The 17,900-nt window shown below is 30.3% G+C and overlaps 1 protein-coding gene across 2 annotated transcripts; it reads right to left on the bottom strand.

Annotated features, from left to right (window-relative positions):
* Positions 1-362: 362 nt before the first annotated feature.
* LOC132946845 (cysteine dioxygenase type 1) lies at positions 363-17,665 on the bottom strand. Of its 2 annotated transcripts, none has more exons than XM_061016943.1 (4): positions 17,500-17,665; positions 6,964-7,674; positions 1,876-2,045; positions 363-614 (listed from the first exon to the last, which is right to left on the bottom strand). In XM_061016943.1, exons 2-4 carry the CDS (start codon positions 7,664-7,666, stop codon positions 576-578), a joined length of 912 nt encoding a protein of 303 aa, XP_060872926.1. In that variant the 5' UTR covers positions 7,667-7,674; positions 17,500-17,665; the 3' UTR covers positions 363-575. The 2 variants fall into 2 exon arrangements, with proteins under 2 accessions (XP_060872926.1, XP_060872925.1); XM_061016942.1 differs by lacking the exon at positions 17,500-17,665 and adding an exon at positions 7,745-7,963.
* Between the last annotated feature and the right edge of the window lie 235 nt (positions 17,666-17,900).

Here is a 17,900-nt window from a genome sequence, read left to right as displayed (position 1 = left end):
TGAGATTTTATAACTCGTTATATTGCACTTTTTGGTATATAGGTAATATCATAACGACAACAATTTCAAAAATATTACAATATCTACAATTTTTTTAGAGGGTATTTCCAATTTTGTTCATTTTTTAGGATATAACTGCATGCATATTTAATACGTTTTAACTTTTAAGGGCATTTAAATGTCCACCCTAATGATAACACAATAACAATATGTCTATTAGAATTTGTAATACATAATATATATATAATTTTAATGCCGGTGGTTTATAGGTATATGTCGCACATAATAATTATCGACTTAATGCGTATTAATACTTTAAAAAAATATATAATAATATATTAAAATAGTAAAATACAATATCGTTTACCGATAATAATAATATATAATATATTTATACATATTATATCTAACATGACACATGATTTCAGACAAAATTTTGTATATAATATAACAATATCGATAATTGAAATAGATATAGTATTGTGATATGATAGTATAATAAAATTAGTAATTCATCATCTAAATCAAAATACAAGGTATCATAAAAAATGTACGATTATTTTTGCAACTCAATCTTAATTATCATCTGCAGGTACATGTTCTTCAGCACGTTTCTGAAAAGAAAAAAAATATTTAAAATATTAATAATTAGAGGTACACGCAGGCCGAGTCGAGCCTATAGTGTGTGTGTAAATATTTAAATTTTAAAGCAATTATTATATTTCGACAGTTCTAAAACTACTTCTTGGTTTATACAGAAAAAATGGTTTTACATATTTGCAGTATAACTACTAACTATCAAGACATTTGAACACGAACTGCATTTTTAATAGACGTAATTCATCATGATATATTATGCACTTCGTGTTCGACTATTGTTTTTTTTGAAATAGTATGGTGCGCGGAAACTAAACAAATCTGCAGTAGTTAGGTCTCAAAACGTTTGACCGTCCGTACATTTTTAATGTCCGAGACGAACAAAGAAACAATTTTAAAAATTAAAATTTGAAACAGTACCTATAACGTTTAAAAATTGAACCAGACAAGAAAATAAACTGATGATAGCCGATATAGGTAGCAATAATAATCATTATTCACCAAAGTCCAAATAACAATAATATTCATATGTTCACCAGGAGTAAGGATACTATAGAGGGAAGGGTTAGTGGTGGATTCTAAAAGGACCAGTCCACAAATATTACAAAGACCCTTCCCTTCACCCCCCCCCACCATGCACACACATACTAAAGTTATGTAGACGCTACTGAACACGTGAAGTCCCCCCCTCCTCGTGGCTACAGCCTTAGTAATAGTAGTTGCGCTTAAAATATTTATCTGCAGACTGCAGTCTTGTAAAGTAGGTACTAACTATTGTTTAAAAGTATTCAAATACTTTTTAATTATCTACTCAAGTACGTATCATATACATTAATTACTTTCTAAAAGTATCTGCACTAAAAATCAAATACTAATTTTCAAATAATTATTCTTTTTGATTAGGTATATTATATATTTTATATTTTAATTTTGATCACGTAAAATAAAAACTGAAAATATGTATAAAAATTAAAATTATCAATAAAATTAACCTAAAATATGAAATTTGGTTCAGTTGATTTATAAGGTAAAAAAAATACTTAACTTATACAAAATTTGAAAGAGTTGAAATTATCTATAAATACTTTTATATACAAAATACATTTTTTACTGAGTTGTCTAGTACGTAATTTTAAATAATTTTTGAAATAAGTATCGGTAACTGTATTTGAATATACTTTTAAAAAGTATTTTGTATCATCTACCATCTATTATCTGACGTGGGTCGTGGGTGTGTATTTATGCAAGCAATTTATGAATTATGAGAATATAATTTACCTTGGAAACTTTTTCGCCGTAAATTGACCAAAACGCCGATTTAGCCATCGTCTCGTGACCAGTTTGCTGGTTGAACGTGGAGCACTCTTCGAACGGCGGACAGTACAAGTGCAGACTTACGGCCTTGTCGGTGTGACTGGCGTTTTCTACGCGGTGTAGTCCCATCGCATCTGAGGGAATAATACAAAAATAAATAAATAAATGAAAGAAGATCGATGAATAAAATGTATACATCTATTAAATATATATCGATAAATTCACAACGTACGTGAAAGTTTGCGGTCATATTTAGGGGAAGCATTTACGCACGTTATAAATATTTAGAAAAAAAAGTTTTCGATAATGTTAATCAAGTATATTTTATTGTTTTTTTTTTTTTTTTTTTATTTTTATAATTTTTATTTACAATCTGTTACAATAAAAATGAACAATAAGTAAAATAGATAATAGAATAAGTGGCTTGAGGAAAGGACGGATTTAAGAAGCCTTCTAGTGAAGACACTTTGTAAATTTTTTTTTTTTTTATTGTTTTAATAAAATAATATGATTTGAAAAAATGTCAATTAATACATTCTTAAGAGCATATTCATACCTACCCCTTTATTATTAAATATTAATATTTTGGATGAAATAATTGTACTTAACATTGATATTTATATTTTAGTGTCACGGTAAATTGTACGTCGCAGGGGGGGGGGGGGTCATCGTAATGTTACATTAAGGGGCTCCAGGGTGTGTTAAGGAGTAATATTTAGGCAATTCATATGACATGGACATTTTCAGCCATGTCTATGTGTGAACTGTGAGTATAGTAAACTAACATTAGTGTGTGTTTCTGGAGTACACGTCGGGTAACCACCGCAGGATGTAACTCTCGCACAAGCACGTACATGTCAATCCATCGCGATAAATGAAATATATTATTCTTGTTTGCATAATTATAAAAACTACTAAAATCGGTAGTAAATGAAACATACTTCCTTAAATTCTATTGCAATTTCGAAAAAATAGTTGAATTTATAAGTTTCTAGACTATGCTCTTTAGGAATCACTTTTTTGATTTAAAATCAGATGCACCTAAAATACATACAAATGTAACGCAAAGAGTAAGTATAGGAGATTTGGAGTTTAGATTTTAGAATCTCATATAAGGAGAAAAAAATGGTGTTGTAAATATTTAATTAGTCAGGAAGCTATATACTATACCTATAGAACTGCACACACGTAAAAAAGATCTCGCACATATTTGTGCAAATATTAAAATATTATGTAAAATAAAGCGAGTTGTTCAACCGGAACTATATATCATATATGTATATATAGCATAAACATATTATATATCTACTATATACATATATGTGTTTTTAATTAATGCGGTATTGCGGTATAGGTATTCAAATGGTATTATTATATTTATATTATTTGTATGCGCAGATGAGGTGAAATGCAAACAACATTTTCGGATGTTTTTGTTTTTGGTTATTTGCGTGTTTGGGTAGATATAGCTATATAGGTAAATATAGGTACACTGAACTCAAGTTATTCGATCGGAAATAATATATACTACTTAAAGAGCGTTTCTCTTTTTAAACAAGCGCACAGAGTTCAGTCAAATTCGCGGTGATTAGCAATAATATGTAAATGTAATAGCCCAATATAATACGGACAGAGTCGACGGAAACCGCTGCAATGGACAACCGAGCAATATCAAGTATACAAATATAAATGTTATATTTTAAATCGTCAGGTTACTGTTTTTATAATTCATATTACCCGGCTTTGGCCCGGAATTTTTTTTTTTTAAATTTTGTTCTACTTGACAGATAACTTTACAGATTTTACTGTGCTACTGGTGTATTCCTATTTTCGTATTTTATCTGCCTTAACGGTTATATATATGTACACTTTTTATTTTGCGTAACTCCAATTTTTAAATATTATACTTAAGGTACCTCATTTTACAATTCTTGAGATTATTTCTACTACTTAAGGAGTGTCCTGTGTTTATACAAATTACAAACTTCTGTTTTTAAAATGAGAACCTCCCTCTCCCATTTCTTTTGTAAATTATTTAGCGGATAATTTTTCCGAAAGTTATAACATAATATGAAGATTAAAATTCAAACGAGTAGTTTCTGAGTTATTTAACTTTGTGTACCTAGATACTAAGGATAATATAAGTCCATGTTAGTGAGTTTGGAAGATAAAGGGGCTACCTATGGTGATTTGAAAATTGTAGTCATTACTCATTATATTACCTAATTAATATTTATCAATAAATATTTACAATTTGTAAAAATGGTTCAATTAGAACCAATATTAAATTTATTTTATATTTTTGTACAGGTGAATCAACCTGTATAAAAACGTACGGATTGAGTGCTTGACTATAATTTTCGGGTACGCGATTGAAGATTGTTGTGTTTTGAGTCGAATAGTAGTTATCTCGATAAGTTTATTACCGATCTCGCGTCGACTGACGTAGGTACTTATATACACGCAGGCAAATGCCAAAGTGCGTATTATATACGATCGACGTGGGTAAGGGGTAACGTCAAGTGTTGTTTGCTAATGCCCGTAGGTAATCTTATAAGTTATAATTTATAATTATAGCACGCGGATTCGCACTTAAAGTAGTCGTACAGCGAAAACAGCATTATCATTTATCGTGCACTATATAAAAGAGCGTACCTACACTAAAGGATTGATCGATTTTATCGTCTATCTGCCTATCTGGTGAGATTACTTAAAGAGCTTGGGCCGGCAATCACACCGAAAGCTAATATATTTATACAGCAATAATGTACAATGTATATCAGCTGCAGTGAGATCACTATATAATCCGCAGGTGTGCGCATAATATATTATACCATGCTATTTGTTTAATGCACGAACGATATTTTTCTTTATCCCTCAATCGATAGTAAATAACAAATGTTTAACGATTCGTTTATAAAAAACAATTGGCTGATGACGTAGGTATTCCGCGTATACACATTAATACACTATAATATGGCTATTGTATTTGTCGTAACGACACGCCTTGTTTCATATAAATATATAATAATTAACTAACTAACCGACATCATTAAATGATCGGACAGGAGTCAGGTAAGTCACCACAGAGGGGGGGATTAGAGGGTCGGGTTCTCTAAAAAAAAAACAGTGGCCCCCGTACTGGCCCTCCAAAGTTTTATTTGTTATCCCAATGTTTGTATACTGTATTATATAATATTAATAAGTCATATCAAAAAAAATGAAACTATAAGATTTTCTTAAATAAATATACGTCAGTAAAAATTTGTGTGATAACGGGTGGGGAAAGGGACAAACAAATATTGGCCCCCTATTGAGGAAAAATTGTACCTACAATCAATTGAAAAACAATATCTACATTATCGAATATAATCGAAATGCTGTATAATATAAATTTGTATATAATATTATGATTTATAGGTATCAAATAGGCACATCAGACAACGTGTAAATTAAATCAATATATTACATTAAAAATTGTCATCATACAAACGAACCCACGGGTAACACAGATATTAATATATTATGGCTAATTCGGAATAATTCTCAACCTATTTTATACATTAGCTGTGATAGCGTACTTACATACTATCTCGTAACAATTAAACTTAAAACATATAACACATGATAATATATTATTTGGGTTACTTTGTTTCATGCATTTTTAAATAATGATAAGAATAAAAACGTACTAAAATGTGTATAAATGCAATGCTTACTACATTTTCAGTAGTTTCTAGTAAAAATTGCAAATTTAAAAACAATATACGATAGAAAGAGAGCATAACGCATTTAAAAATGCAATATATATAGTAAAATAATTGTCTACATAACAATTTTTCACATCTACTTACTTGACCAAAAAGTTGGTAAGAGTTGTAGACATCTTAATACCATAATATATTATTGTAGATTTATCATGTTTGGAGCAACTAATTTGATTTATATAAAATAATAATTTTTTTTCTTAAATATTCACGAAGCTAGTTTATTTAAAATGTAATTGGAATTTATTCCGTTATAAACAATATTATTACTATTATTAGTTATATTAGTTATTACGATAAAATTAAAAAAAACGACTCCTGCTCAGCAATATAGCTAAAGTCAATCTACAAATTATGATAATAATATATTAGATGAAATTTCTCAACAATATGCCTATCGTATATTCGTATACTACATTTTATAAATGAAACTTTCGGAGCGCTAATTTTATGTTGTACTAAAAAAAAATTCACCTTTGACTAGGGCGTGAAAATGCACGAACTAAAAATAGTACCTACCTATAAAGTTTTAGTTACTATAATAACTATCGAAATATCATGTGCACGAATGCACGATTATGCATTTATTCCATTAAAATCAACAAGAAATTTAAATCAACGTTTATTTATTTTTCAAGTCCTTGTAACGTAAATAATATAGTTTAAAAAAGGAATAAAATAAAATACGTCTTATTATAATTTTATGTTAAATCACGAGATGTTTAACATCCAGGCTACAGGTTATAGGTACAATATGATTGTATTAACTTCACTTACCTACAAACTTTATATATTTAGACCGTTCGCTTAAAAAGTTAAGGCCATGGCAAATATATTTTATATATTGTATTGTATATGATGGACCCGCGGGCAATATAATATTATATTGTTAAGTGGTACACATGCGCAGTTTGTTCTCGTTCACGCCCGCCTAAACTTTAATACTTGCATAACTATAATGCGTGTATGAATAATAATAAAGAATGGAAATCATATATTATGGTTTTAACGAATACATAATTAACTATCAGGGTTTAAAGAAACACCACGTGAAAAACAACGATTTCAATAATTGTTCAATATAATCCAATAAATAGGTTTGCAAACAAATACTATACGAACCACACATTGTAAAGATCGACTTCAGTGTACGAAAATTCGTCGTTTGAAAATTATAGAGTCGTTGAAGGGGACAAGCATAACCCCTAACGCGCTCAGGTATACTTAATAATATTACAACTTTAAGCTAACTTATATGTGTATTATTATATCATTATATTCTGACCGTTTATGTGACACACGCCGTCTGTTTCCAGGAGCGTCCGTCCTATTTCGCACATGGGCTGGAGCTGTTGGTCGTCCTCGTCTACGTCGTCGCCGTCGACTGCGGACTTCTCGGGCCATGCAAACCTCACTTCGGTCAGCTGTCCAGCGAGCATTTTCATTATGCAATCCGACTCCGGGTGGTTGTGTATGGACGAACCGTCGCCCTCACCCCAGCACAACACCATTAGGTTGAACTTACCGTTGCCTGCGTCCACCAGGTTCCTGGTGTACCGGAACTTGTTGAACTTGGCGTACTTGAGCCACTCGGCCGGGTCACTCCGGTACGACTCCATCAGGTACTGCACGTACTCGACGTTGACGCGGTCCTCTGCGAACACCCTGTGCAGCTCGCCGATCAGATCGGTCAGCCGGAACTTGCCGCCACTGCACCGATTAGCGTCCTGCTGCACCACCGGCCGGTACACGTCCGACGGCATGTTCCGTTTCCGGCAGTAGCCCCTTATGGCCCGCACCGTCGAGCTGCAGTCGTCTCCGTCGACGTCCCGTGGCACTTGTTCCTGCGTCGCCCGGCTGCACGGCCTCTTCGTCGGCCACGGCATCGGCTGTTGTCGCTCGTTGTCGTCGTCGTCGTCCATCGTCGTGGTCGGGACCTCTCTTCTCTTGACGCACTGCTGTTGTTGCTGCTGACTGACGCGTTCCATAACAACACCTGCGCAGATACGCACGTCACACACATATAATATTACTATTATAAAATATACACATATTGGATTCTATACCATGCATGTGCTTCATCGCCCGAGTTTATACCATACGTGTGCTATATCACCCGAGTTTATACCATGCGTGTGCTGTATCACCCGAGTTTAAAATGGTATAATCAAATTCGCAGGGAGCAAGATACCACGAGCATCACGCGGAAGCTGATACCTTATTACTATCGCGAGGTTTACTGTGTCTTAGCGTGGACGAATAAGTTTATTATGTTTTATGGACAATCGTATGCGCTAGTACGCTAATAATATAATTGTAGTTTCCGTACCGGAAAGCGCGCGTTTTTTATACGGCGGTCGTACCTGACCAGGTGCGTTCCACCTCCGCGAGATGGGTTACCCCACTTTTTATTTTCTTCCCAGCTTATACAGGGTGATCCTTTAAACGTATAAGATACTCATTATTTTATTAAAATTTTTGAATATATTTTTTTCACATTAATTGAAGTCATTAAAAAGTAACGTTAATATTTTTCTGATAATTATTTATTTATACATACAGGACAAGTTCAAACGTAGTAGGAACAGCCCTGTACGGTTAAATTAAGGTTAAAACTAAAATAGTAGTTAATTAATTGTAATTATTCAAAATTGTTTGAGTAGAATAGTGTACCAATCATTTTTCAGGGTGCCCTTGTGCAATTCCACTCCTCTCGTCATAAGTTATAACAAATTTATAAAATATACTTCATTTAAAAAAATGTTGCTTTGTATGAATTTTTAATGACTTCGGATTATGCAAAAAATATATACAATAATAGTTTTTGAAATAATGTTAGTTAGAGTTAAAGTGTCTTATATAAAAAGGATCATCCGGTATCGATAGACAGGACATGATAGTCGAAAGCACTTAAAATTATATTGTATATATTATTGTGCACACAAAATCATTCACTCAATCACGTACCTCATTCCATAAATATAAATCGATGTTAAAACACCAATTATCCCACATTCATACCCACCCACAAAATAAACAGTTTAGCCTAAAAACCTTCCCCCGATATTCAATAAGTTATCAGTTAACATTTATATTATACACGCTTCATTACATACCTAAGATTACCAAGTCATAAAATCTGGTCTCAAGCTATATCCAAAATTATCACGTCGATGTAATTCTTTGAATGCTTACAACTTATACACCATAAGGTTTAAACGAATAACTCCCTTAATATTAAATCTTAAACACAGTACACGGTTTTTCAGGGTTATCTTGATAAATAATTCAAAAATAGCAGTCGATAAAAAACAAATATAACTTTTTCAAACTCATTATTATAACATGGTGTCATATTTACCAGAAGAAAACTATTTTCTACATTATTGTACGGGCGAGCCAGCTGTGAACCTAACTCGGGGAGTTTACCCAAGTCGCTTTCGTTACTATACATAAATACACATTATACCTATAATCATATAAATATAATTATAATTCGATAAGTCTATCATAGTTGTATGTTTAAGGACAAATCGTTTTACCTCCGTCGCTGGCTCGAGGAATTTATCAACAATATGATCATAATAATATATAATATATATCTATATATAAACACTGGGCACGTAAAGATACAGGGCGGACTCTTTTAACGCGTACCCGTCGATACTATATTTTGATACAACGCATGGTTCTAGTCGTCATAACGATGACTCGTCGAAAATATTAAATCAAAAAACTTAATCCGTTTAAAAATTACCATTCACATTGTATAATATGCATTATAAATTATTGTAATATGTAAGGATAATCAAAAGTCAACGCTATTTATGCACTCGAACGTACTTAATAGCGTATATAGTTACGAGAAGTATATCTATATTTTATATGAGATTGCAGGCGTAAACCAAATATGCCCCCCACCTATGATGCTGTAACTAACTTATTAACATGTCCAAATAAATATTATTCCAAAAAGACAAAAGCGTTTCAATCTCCTCGACGTGTAGATATATATATCCACCGAATCGTGTTAAAAGAATCGTCCAGCATAATTTGCAAAAAACACATACTGTAGGATCAAAATTGAAAATCCACCGAAGCCTCGTCGAACTCGTATAATATAATTGTAGGTATACGCCGGTGTGTTTTCTTATTTTTCAGCATATAATTAACCTTATCAATATAGGTAGGTATAAATACATATAATTCTCAGCTGAAACGAGTTGTGGCTTTCACTCAGATATTTGTGCGATTTTACCGTATAATTTAACATCACTTTCAAACATGTATCGCATGTACCAATGTATACACTATATAATAAACGCGATAAGCGACTGGACGTAAACAAACCATTAACTGGACATATACGAGACCTACGTTTTTTTATTGAGGGATAGAAAAAAAATTATAAGGTGTACCGCAACAACAACTACCTCTACAACTGTGCTAATGGACATCGGACTGGAGTATCGAAAGGTATATCAAACATCCTTTATGGCGTCCTTGTAAAATTTCCTCGGGTCTCTTAACAGTACATATTATTCATTTTGAACAGGGGGTGAAGCCCAATTATATAATTTAGGTTAATATTAAAAGCAATAATACCTACAACGAATACAATATATACAGATACAGACTACGGTTAGTTTCCTAATTAGTTTATAGTTTTCATGATTTTAGTATGCATGGGGTGTTAATTTCAGTTGCTTTAAGGCTAAAATATTATAAGTATTTAGACTGTCCAGTACTACGAGTTGGCGTGGAATGCAACGATCAACGACTAAAAAAAACAAGACAGTCAATATATTTTCGGGCAAAAGCTTAAACAAGAAGTATATAAGTCCAAACGTACGTGGCGGTGTTCGATTAGCATAATGTTTCAAGGTTAAGTATGGACGAAAGTGGAGCGAACGAAGAGTGAGAATATTACAGTAAATTCTTATTATGCGGGACGCCGATACCTCGAACTAAATTTAAAATTGAAATCCCCTTGAAACTGTACCATTACACTAATATTCCATTTAAATAAAACCCAATACCTTAAACTTTTAATATCTCCAAATTTGTTCTGTTTCATTTGGGATTTAACATAACGAGAGTTTACTGCATTTGCAATAGTGTTATAACAGTTACAACCACTTGATAGTTTATATTTGAAGAATGGACTCCACGAGAACGTGCCTCTTCTTTGCTTGAGCGGGTATATTATACAATCCAAATTGTAAAACAAACAGGTCCACAATTAATAATTAAATAGGTATACCCTCCAACATATTAGATACTCGACTCATTTATGTTTTAAAATTCAATTAGTGTTATACTGTTATAATGTATATAATGTGATTATTGAAAACTTAAGTCATATAATCGTATAATATATTATAATATAGAAGATAAACTTGAATATCAACCAAATTGTGTTCACATATAAAAATATAAATATAAATCGGAATATTATTTATCCAGGTAAGTTTATAATTTATTTAAACAGTGTTAATATAGAAAATCTGAAATACATCACTAAATAGACGTCGATTCTCGTGAGGCCATAATACTGACTTTTTAATAGATATTATATTATAATATAATTTACAATATACTATTATTTATTATATATTTATATTTTATATAGGTATTTTAAATATATAACGTCGGATTTGAAGAAAATACGAATAAAACACAGGATGGTACTTATACTTAGTACTTAGTATTTTTTACACAACGCACATTATTGTAACTACCACATAAAGGTATACGATGATTTTTGCCCTTTGAACTCTTTATAATCATGATTTTGTTTTGATTTATTAGAAACACATAAAACCTACGCATAGAGTTAGATATACTCTTATATAGGTTTATAGATTAACGTTTCTACTACAATACTGGCATACTGCACAACGCGTAACTTGAACAAAACACCAATCGGCAATAACCAATAAACAATAATAGATAATCTATGTTTTATGTAACAAAAATAATGAATTGGATGCTCTATATATTTATAGGTAATATAGTAAATCACAAGCAGCCAAGAAAACAAGTAAAAATGATTTTTTTCTTATTGTGATCATGATTTAGTGATTTAAGTACCTACTATGATCTTACAAAACTTTCCCAATAAAAGCATGGATTCGGTACAATTTAATAGAAAACAAAATATTATGTATTTCTCAATTAAAATTTAAATGTACCCTGTACAGCTGTAAACACAACTAATAATTAGTAGGTATACATGAAATCAATGAAATGTTTTGTTATAATACGTCTTGAATAACATTGACTGCACTTAGCCCTGTAATAATAGAGTATACAGGGAAAAATTTTCCAAAAGAACTAATTTTTAAATGTTATACGAGTGAAGTTAACAATATGATTAATGAAAAACCTGTGAAATGCTAATGCGTCATATCATTCAGTATAGCTGGTAGATGTGTCTATGCAATAATAAAAAACGTAAGAAACTAGATAGGTAACAGGGCCAACCATTGGCGCACAAAACAATATATAATAAACATTAAATCATGTTTTGGGGCTAATAATCCACTTGGAATTTTTAATTTTAAAGTTTTAGACATATTTTGTATAATCACTGGTGTATTCGACTGTAAATGTCGATGGTGCTTTTTATGATTTTTTCATAATATATAGCTTTGTCCCATAATAACGCACATGCATAGAGACATACAGTATTGGATCATCCAGACAAAAGCTTGCTAGTGATTTTCGAGGCCGTTATCAGATTATAAGTAGTACCTATGAAGTAATATTATAGTAATTGTTTAAACACATTAATAGTTATTACTTATTATATAAATTAATTATTCTGCGTTTAACAATGGTTTGGTTTGGTTTCAACAGTTTGGTTTCCAAACAATCAGGTTTATTTGCAACTTGCAAGCGCATTATGTAAAGGTACTTATATAAATGTCACAATAAATTGTATTACACAAAGTACAGTACATAATATTTTACTGCAAAATGAGCAGGATAAAACCTTTCCCGTCACATATTATACAGTATGTCCCAGAAGTCCCGTATCACCCTTAGTATCTCCGCGGAAAATCAATATATTTAAATGCAGATTTTTACAGTAATAAGTATGGAAATTCTGATTGAATAGCATAATATTCGATTTTTTTTTCAAAAATTTTTTTTGGGCAAATAAGTTTTTTAAATTTCCAAGATGGCCATTTTGTTGATCGTATTTTTTAAAACAGTCAAAAAAAAATATAAAAATTTAAAGAAAATCTCCCAAGTTAGAGCTAATTATTATTTTGAATTTATAAAATATCAGCGTTCTAATTTCTGATTAAAGCATGCGAATCGTTTTTTGCTAATGCCGTATGCATAGGTCACAAAACTATTATTCTTAAAAATTCAAATTCAAAAAATTGTATAGTATAGAACTCTAATTATGATTATTTTCCGTGCTAATAGTTTTTAATAAATACAACATGATTTTTATGATTGTTATTACTTATTAGTTATTACATTTAATGATATTGAATTGAGGTGTTGGAACTATATTATAATAATGTGTAGTTTTAAATAAATATCTTATCTAATCTGACGGCCTTTGTGCGCTAGATTTTCTGTTTATTTTGTTTGACAGGTACATGTGTATAATATATAATTTTATACATACTACGTTATAATAATAAAATAAAGTATTTCTACTAATTAGCTATTACTGTACAGCTACTTGCCAGACAAGGCATTCATCTAATAAGGCAATAACACGATCTACAATAACGAAACTATAGATATACATTGCATGACGAATGTATGGGCATTTTGCGTCATCCACTATCACAATGAAATAACAATTTGAATGAAAACAAATTTCTGATTTTATATTATTGTACATTTTTAATTGTTCAAGTATAAGTGTATAACACATATTATTTAAGGACATCAAGCAAAATCAAAAATGTATAGGCAATATGAAACTAGTACAATAATGGACGTACTTACTTGTATTTAAAATGTGTTATCATGAATTAAAAACGACTTGAGGGAGGGGCAAATATGAAAATATTAAGAAGATGCTACATCTCAATTTATTGTATCCGTCTTAACATGGCAAATTGACTATAATACATATTTAAATTAACGATTCATCAAAACTGAACCCCCAACTTAAATTTTCTATGCCACGTGACCCACGTGCTTATACAACAAAAGCGGGTGCAGTGGTGTATTCTAAACTACTCTCAGTGATTTTATATCAAGAAAAATATTTTCATTTTATTTTAAGATACCATTGGTAGTAACCCTACGTGCAATAAGATGATAATGAAATCTATGTGATGTCTGTTTTTGTTCTCAAAAGTGACATCACACCGTAACATCTATGTGCCATCATATAGATTTAGAGAAAAAATTATTATATTGCGATATCTATATTACGTCGCACAACAATTGGTATATGTGAATACAATAAGTATAGTTTGGTAGAAGTTATTAATTGGTATCAATAGTTAATTATAATATGAATATGTAACTTCACAAAGAAGTTACAACGACTTTTAATATGTGAAATTCTAACTCAGTGTATATATAATATATATATACATACATATATATATATAATTTTAATATAATGTGATATTTATGAATCCACCGGGTTTTTATCGAAAAACTATTAATAGTTTAAATAATATTAGAAAAATTAACATTACATATTATATCATACATGACGTATAATTATATAATATCATAAAATATACACGAATATTGGAAAGCTACTGAGTTTAGAACTTTTCTCATTTACACAGGGCCAATAGTTCTAAAAGGAAGATTGAAAAACAGTCTGTACAAACATTTTATGATATTAAGTTGCGCAATCAGACTGTTAATTTCTCCTAAAACATGCTATACCTATAACAATGTTGCTAAAATGTTAATTGAACGTTTTGTTAGTGAATATTCTACACATTATGGAGAAGAATATGTAAGCTACAATGTACATGGCTTAATTCATGTTGCTGATTTTGTTATGATGCATGGGAGTTTAGATACATTTTCTGCATTTAAATATGAAAACTATTTACAGTTTTTAAAAAAGAGTTGTAAAAATGCTAGGTTTCCACTAGAAGACACCTATAATCGTATAATGGAACACATTGATATTGATACTTCCACAATTGCACCCAACTATCCAATTCTAAAAAATGAAATAAATTATGACCCTCTAGTTAATAGATCAATTGATGAAACTTACTATAAAGAAATTATCTTAAACAACTATGTACTAAATTCAACAAATTTAAAAGATAATTTTGTTTACATAAAAGACCATGGCATAGTAAAAGTAATAAATATCATTCAATTCTCAAACGGTATAATTAAAATTGAAGCAATCAAATATAACATATTTCCTATGTTTCAAAATCCTATTTCATCAGATATAATTAAAATGTACTATATACATGATATAATCCCAAAACCTCCTTTAATATCAATTGATATAGAATCAATAAAGTACAAGTGTTTTTCTTTTCCAATTAGTAATAATAAGTCAATAGCTATGGCATTGTTGCATACTAAATAATGTTATTACCTATATTTTAATTTAATGTATATTTTATATAATAAACATTAAACAATAAACTGTAATAACTTGTATAATATGATATTTAGGTACTATTGAATTTATTTTGTATTCTTTGTTCATCATATTATATATTTCAATATCTAAATAATTTATATTGATATATTGTTTTTAAGATTTAATAAAGGTATTATTTGTTTTAAATAATGTTTATTTAAATTTTCTACATTAAATTCAATGTTATACGTATAATATCTAGTAGTGTATGTGGCCGTACTTTACTCTGCTTTTATAAGCCATAGATACGAGGTACTTACATCAAGAGTATATTATATTGGTTTAAGAGTACCTACTACGGTAGTACGGTGTAAGCATTGTGAGAGGCCAAGCATAATACTAATTTTGTGTGTCATTTCATCTATTTCACCTACCTACCTAATACATTATCAATAATTTATGATTATTGATTTTATTAGTCTTATAAGCAAGGTGCATTCATATATCATATAATATAGTATGTTCACTTAGTTATTTAAAACCTAATTTTATTCTCCCACTTCAAATTTAAAACTCCTACGTACTGCGTATACCACTGAAGGGAATGTAACTCACAACTGTTGATTTTAGAGCTGGTACCTATAATATGAAATGCACAAATTATCATTGCAATTTGAAACAATTTAAATAGACGAGGTTCGACTATAGTCATTAACTCAGTAGTGTCCCGGTAGGTTAGGCTTGTGGCTAGGTAGGTTAGGATAGCAAGATCGATTCCCGGATCGGCGGAAATAAATTGTGGTCATTTGTACAATAAAATCGTACAAAATCCGAACGTACTTTTTGAATTTTTTCACTGAATTATTAATAGTAATTTAAGTGGTGTAACGTTCCATAGATGACTAATTGCACATAATGAGATATCAATGTGACATCTGCAATAAGCATTTGAATTATAAAAATGCATTCCCTAACACTTAACATAGATATCACATAGTAGTTACATTGTGATGGTACTTCTATATACTTTTTGAGACATCACATAGATGAACTTCACAAAACCGGGCGTTAAGCGTCTGTGAGTTGTCACTGAGTGGTCACTGAGAAAAAATGATAAACTTCTCACTTCACAGTGCGACTGTTATGTGATAGATATGTAACTAGATTTTGCACACAGGGAATAGACTTTGGGAAAGTGAAGAATATTAGATTCAGACATTAGGCATCGTCCATCAACGAGACTTTAGTACAATCTCAGTGGACTTCAGAGGACACTACCCAATACATGACATGCAAGTGGTTTCTCCGTCTTACAAACGTACGGCATTGCACATTTTTTGTCAGAGTCGATTGCATGTTGTTAGTTTTAATATAAGAATGAATTAACCTATCATCAAAGTTAAAGCTAAGAACATTATTTGTCGGATTTTTCGATATTTTAATTTTTAAGCTAGGTACATAGATATGAGCTATATCATTTTTGATTTGTAATATATTACTTATTACTTATAACTTGCTTAAGGATTAAAATATCAAAAAATAGCTATCGCTTAAGAGCAAATAATGTTTTTACCTTTAAATTTGATAGTAAGTAATAAATGCACTCTAATATTAAAAATAACAGCATACAATCGGTCCTGATGAATGTAAATATGCTGTGCTGTACGTTTGTAACACATATATGGATAGCGTTCTCTTAATTTTCAGTTAAAAGGGTTAAAACAGTTTTCTTAAAATATGAAAATCAGAATTACATAGGTAATCCTTCCTTCTCCTAATTTTCTTAATCTAACATCCAAGTTCAATCTATAGCTAATTATACTTACATTAACTACAATAAATATTATAATCGTATCATTAAAAGTCATTGAGAACGGTAATAATGAGTAATTGGTAATTATAGACATTTTCACTATTTTTACAATTATTTTTTTACTATGGGACATAGACACCGTATTGTGTATGTAGTTACCATTATAGATGCCTAAGCAGTGTGCCGAATACAATAATATAGTTGTTATGTATTAACATTGTTTAGGTATGTTATAAGTTATAAGTTATAAATAAAAATACCTGATAAATAAATAGGTAGATGGATATTAAACGAGCATATTTTCAATATACATTGTACACACAATTATTGATAATTTATATAATAAAACAATTATTAACAAGGCAGCATAATTATTACAAACCGTAATAATTTGATAAAAATATAGTTTTAAATTAATATCATATGCTATAAATTTAAAAAAAATGTTTATTTACCTTTAAATTTGAATTCTGCGAGCTGAACAATTTTATATACGTCAAATGAATCAACAAGTAGGTATAGTTTGAGTTTTCCTATTGATCGAGTTCTTGAACCTTATTAGTTTGATTGTTTGCACGCAACTATACACTCGTGCTCGTATCATGAACTGGTCATTCATTCTGATCATGTTTTTATCAAATCTGTAAGCAGGTACCTACACCAATTTTATAATATTAATAAATTACAAGTAGGTACGGTACTTCTACCTCTTGATAATTGTCAAGTATATAAATTATACACATCACATTCAAACAATTTCAACTATTTGTATTATAAGAAACAAACGTTTGTTATAAAATAGTTGAATTGTTTTGTCTCCTGAATTCATTATTATTATAATAGTAATAAATAATAT

Source organism: Metopolophium dirhodum, chromosome 6, assembly GCF_019925205.1.
Source record: "Metopolophium dirhodum isolate CAU chromosome 6, ASM1992520v1, whole genome shotgun sequence".
NCBI lineage: Eukaryota > Metazoa > Arthropoda > Insecta > Hemiptera > Aphididae > Metopolophium > Metopolophium dirhodum.
This window is presented reverse-complemented; position numbering and strand designations above follow the sequence as displayed.

Excerpts from the sequence above, each read along its gene's own strand:
- LOC132946845 (XM_061016942.1), bottom strand. Across the intron at positions 2,046-6,963 it reads CGGCGTGTGTCACATAAACG|ATGCGATGGGACTACACCGC; the intron begins GTCAGAATATAA and ends TTATTCCCTCAG. Across the intron at positions 615-1,875 it reads ACGGCGAAAAAGTTTCCAAG|AAACGTGCTGAAGAACATGT; the intron begins GTAAATTATATT and ends TTTTCTTTTCAG.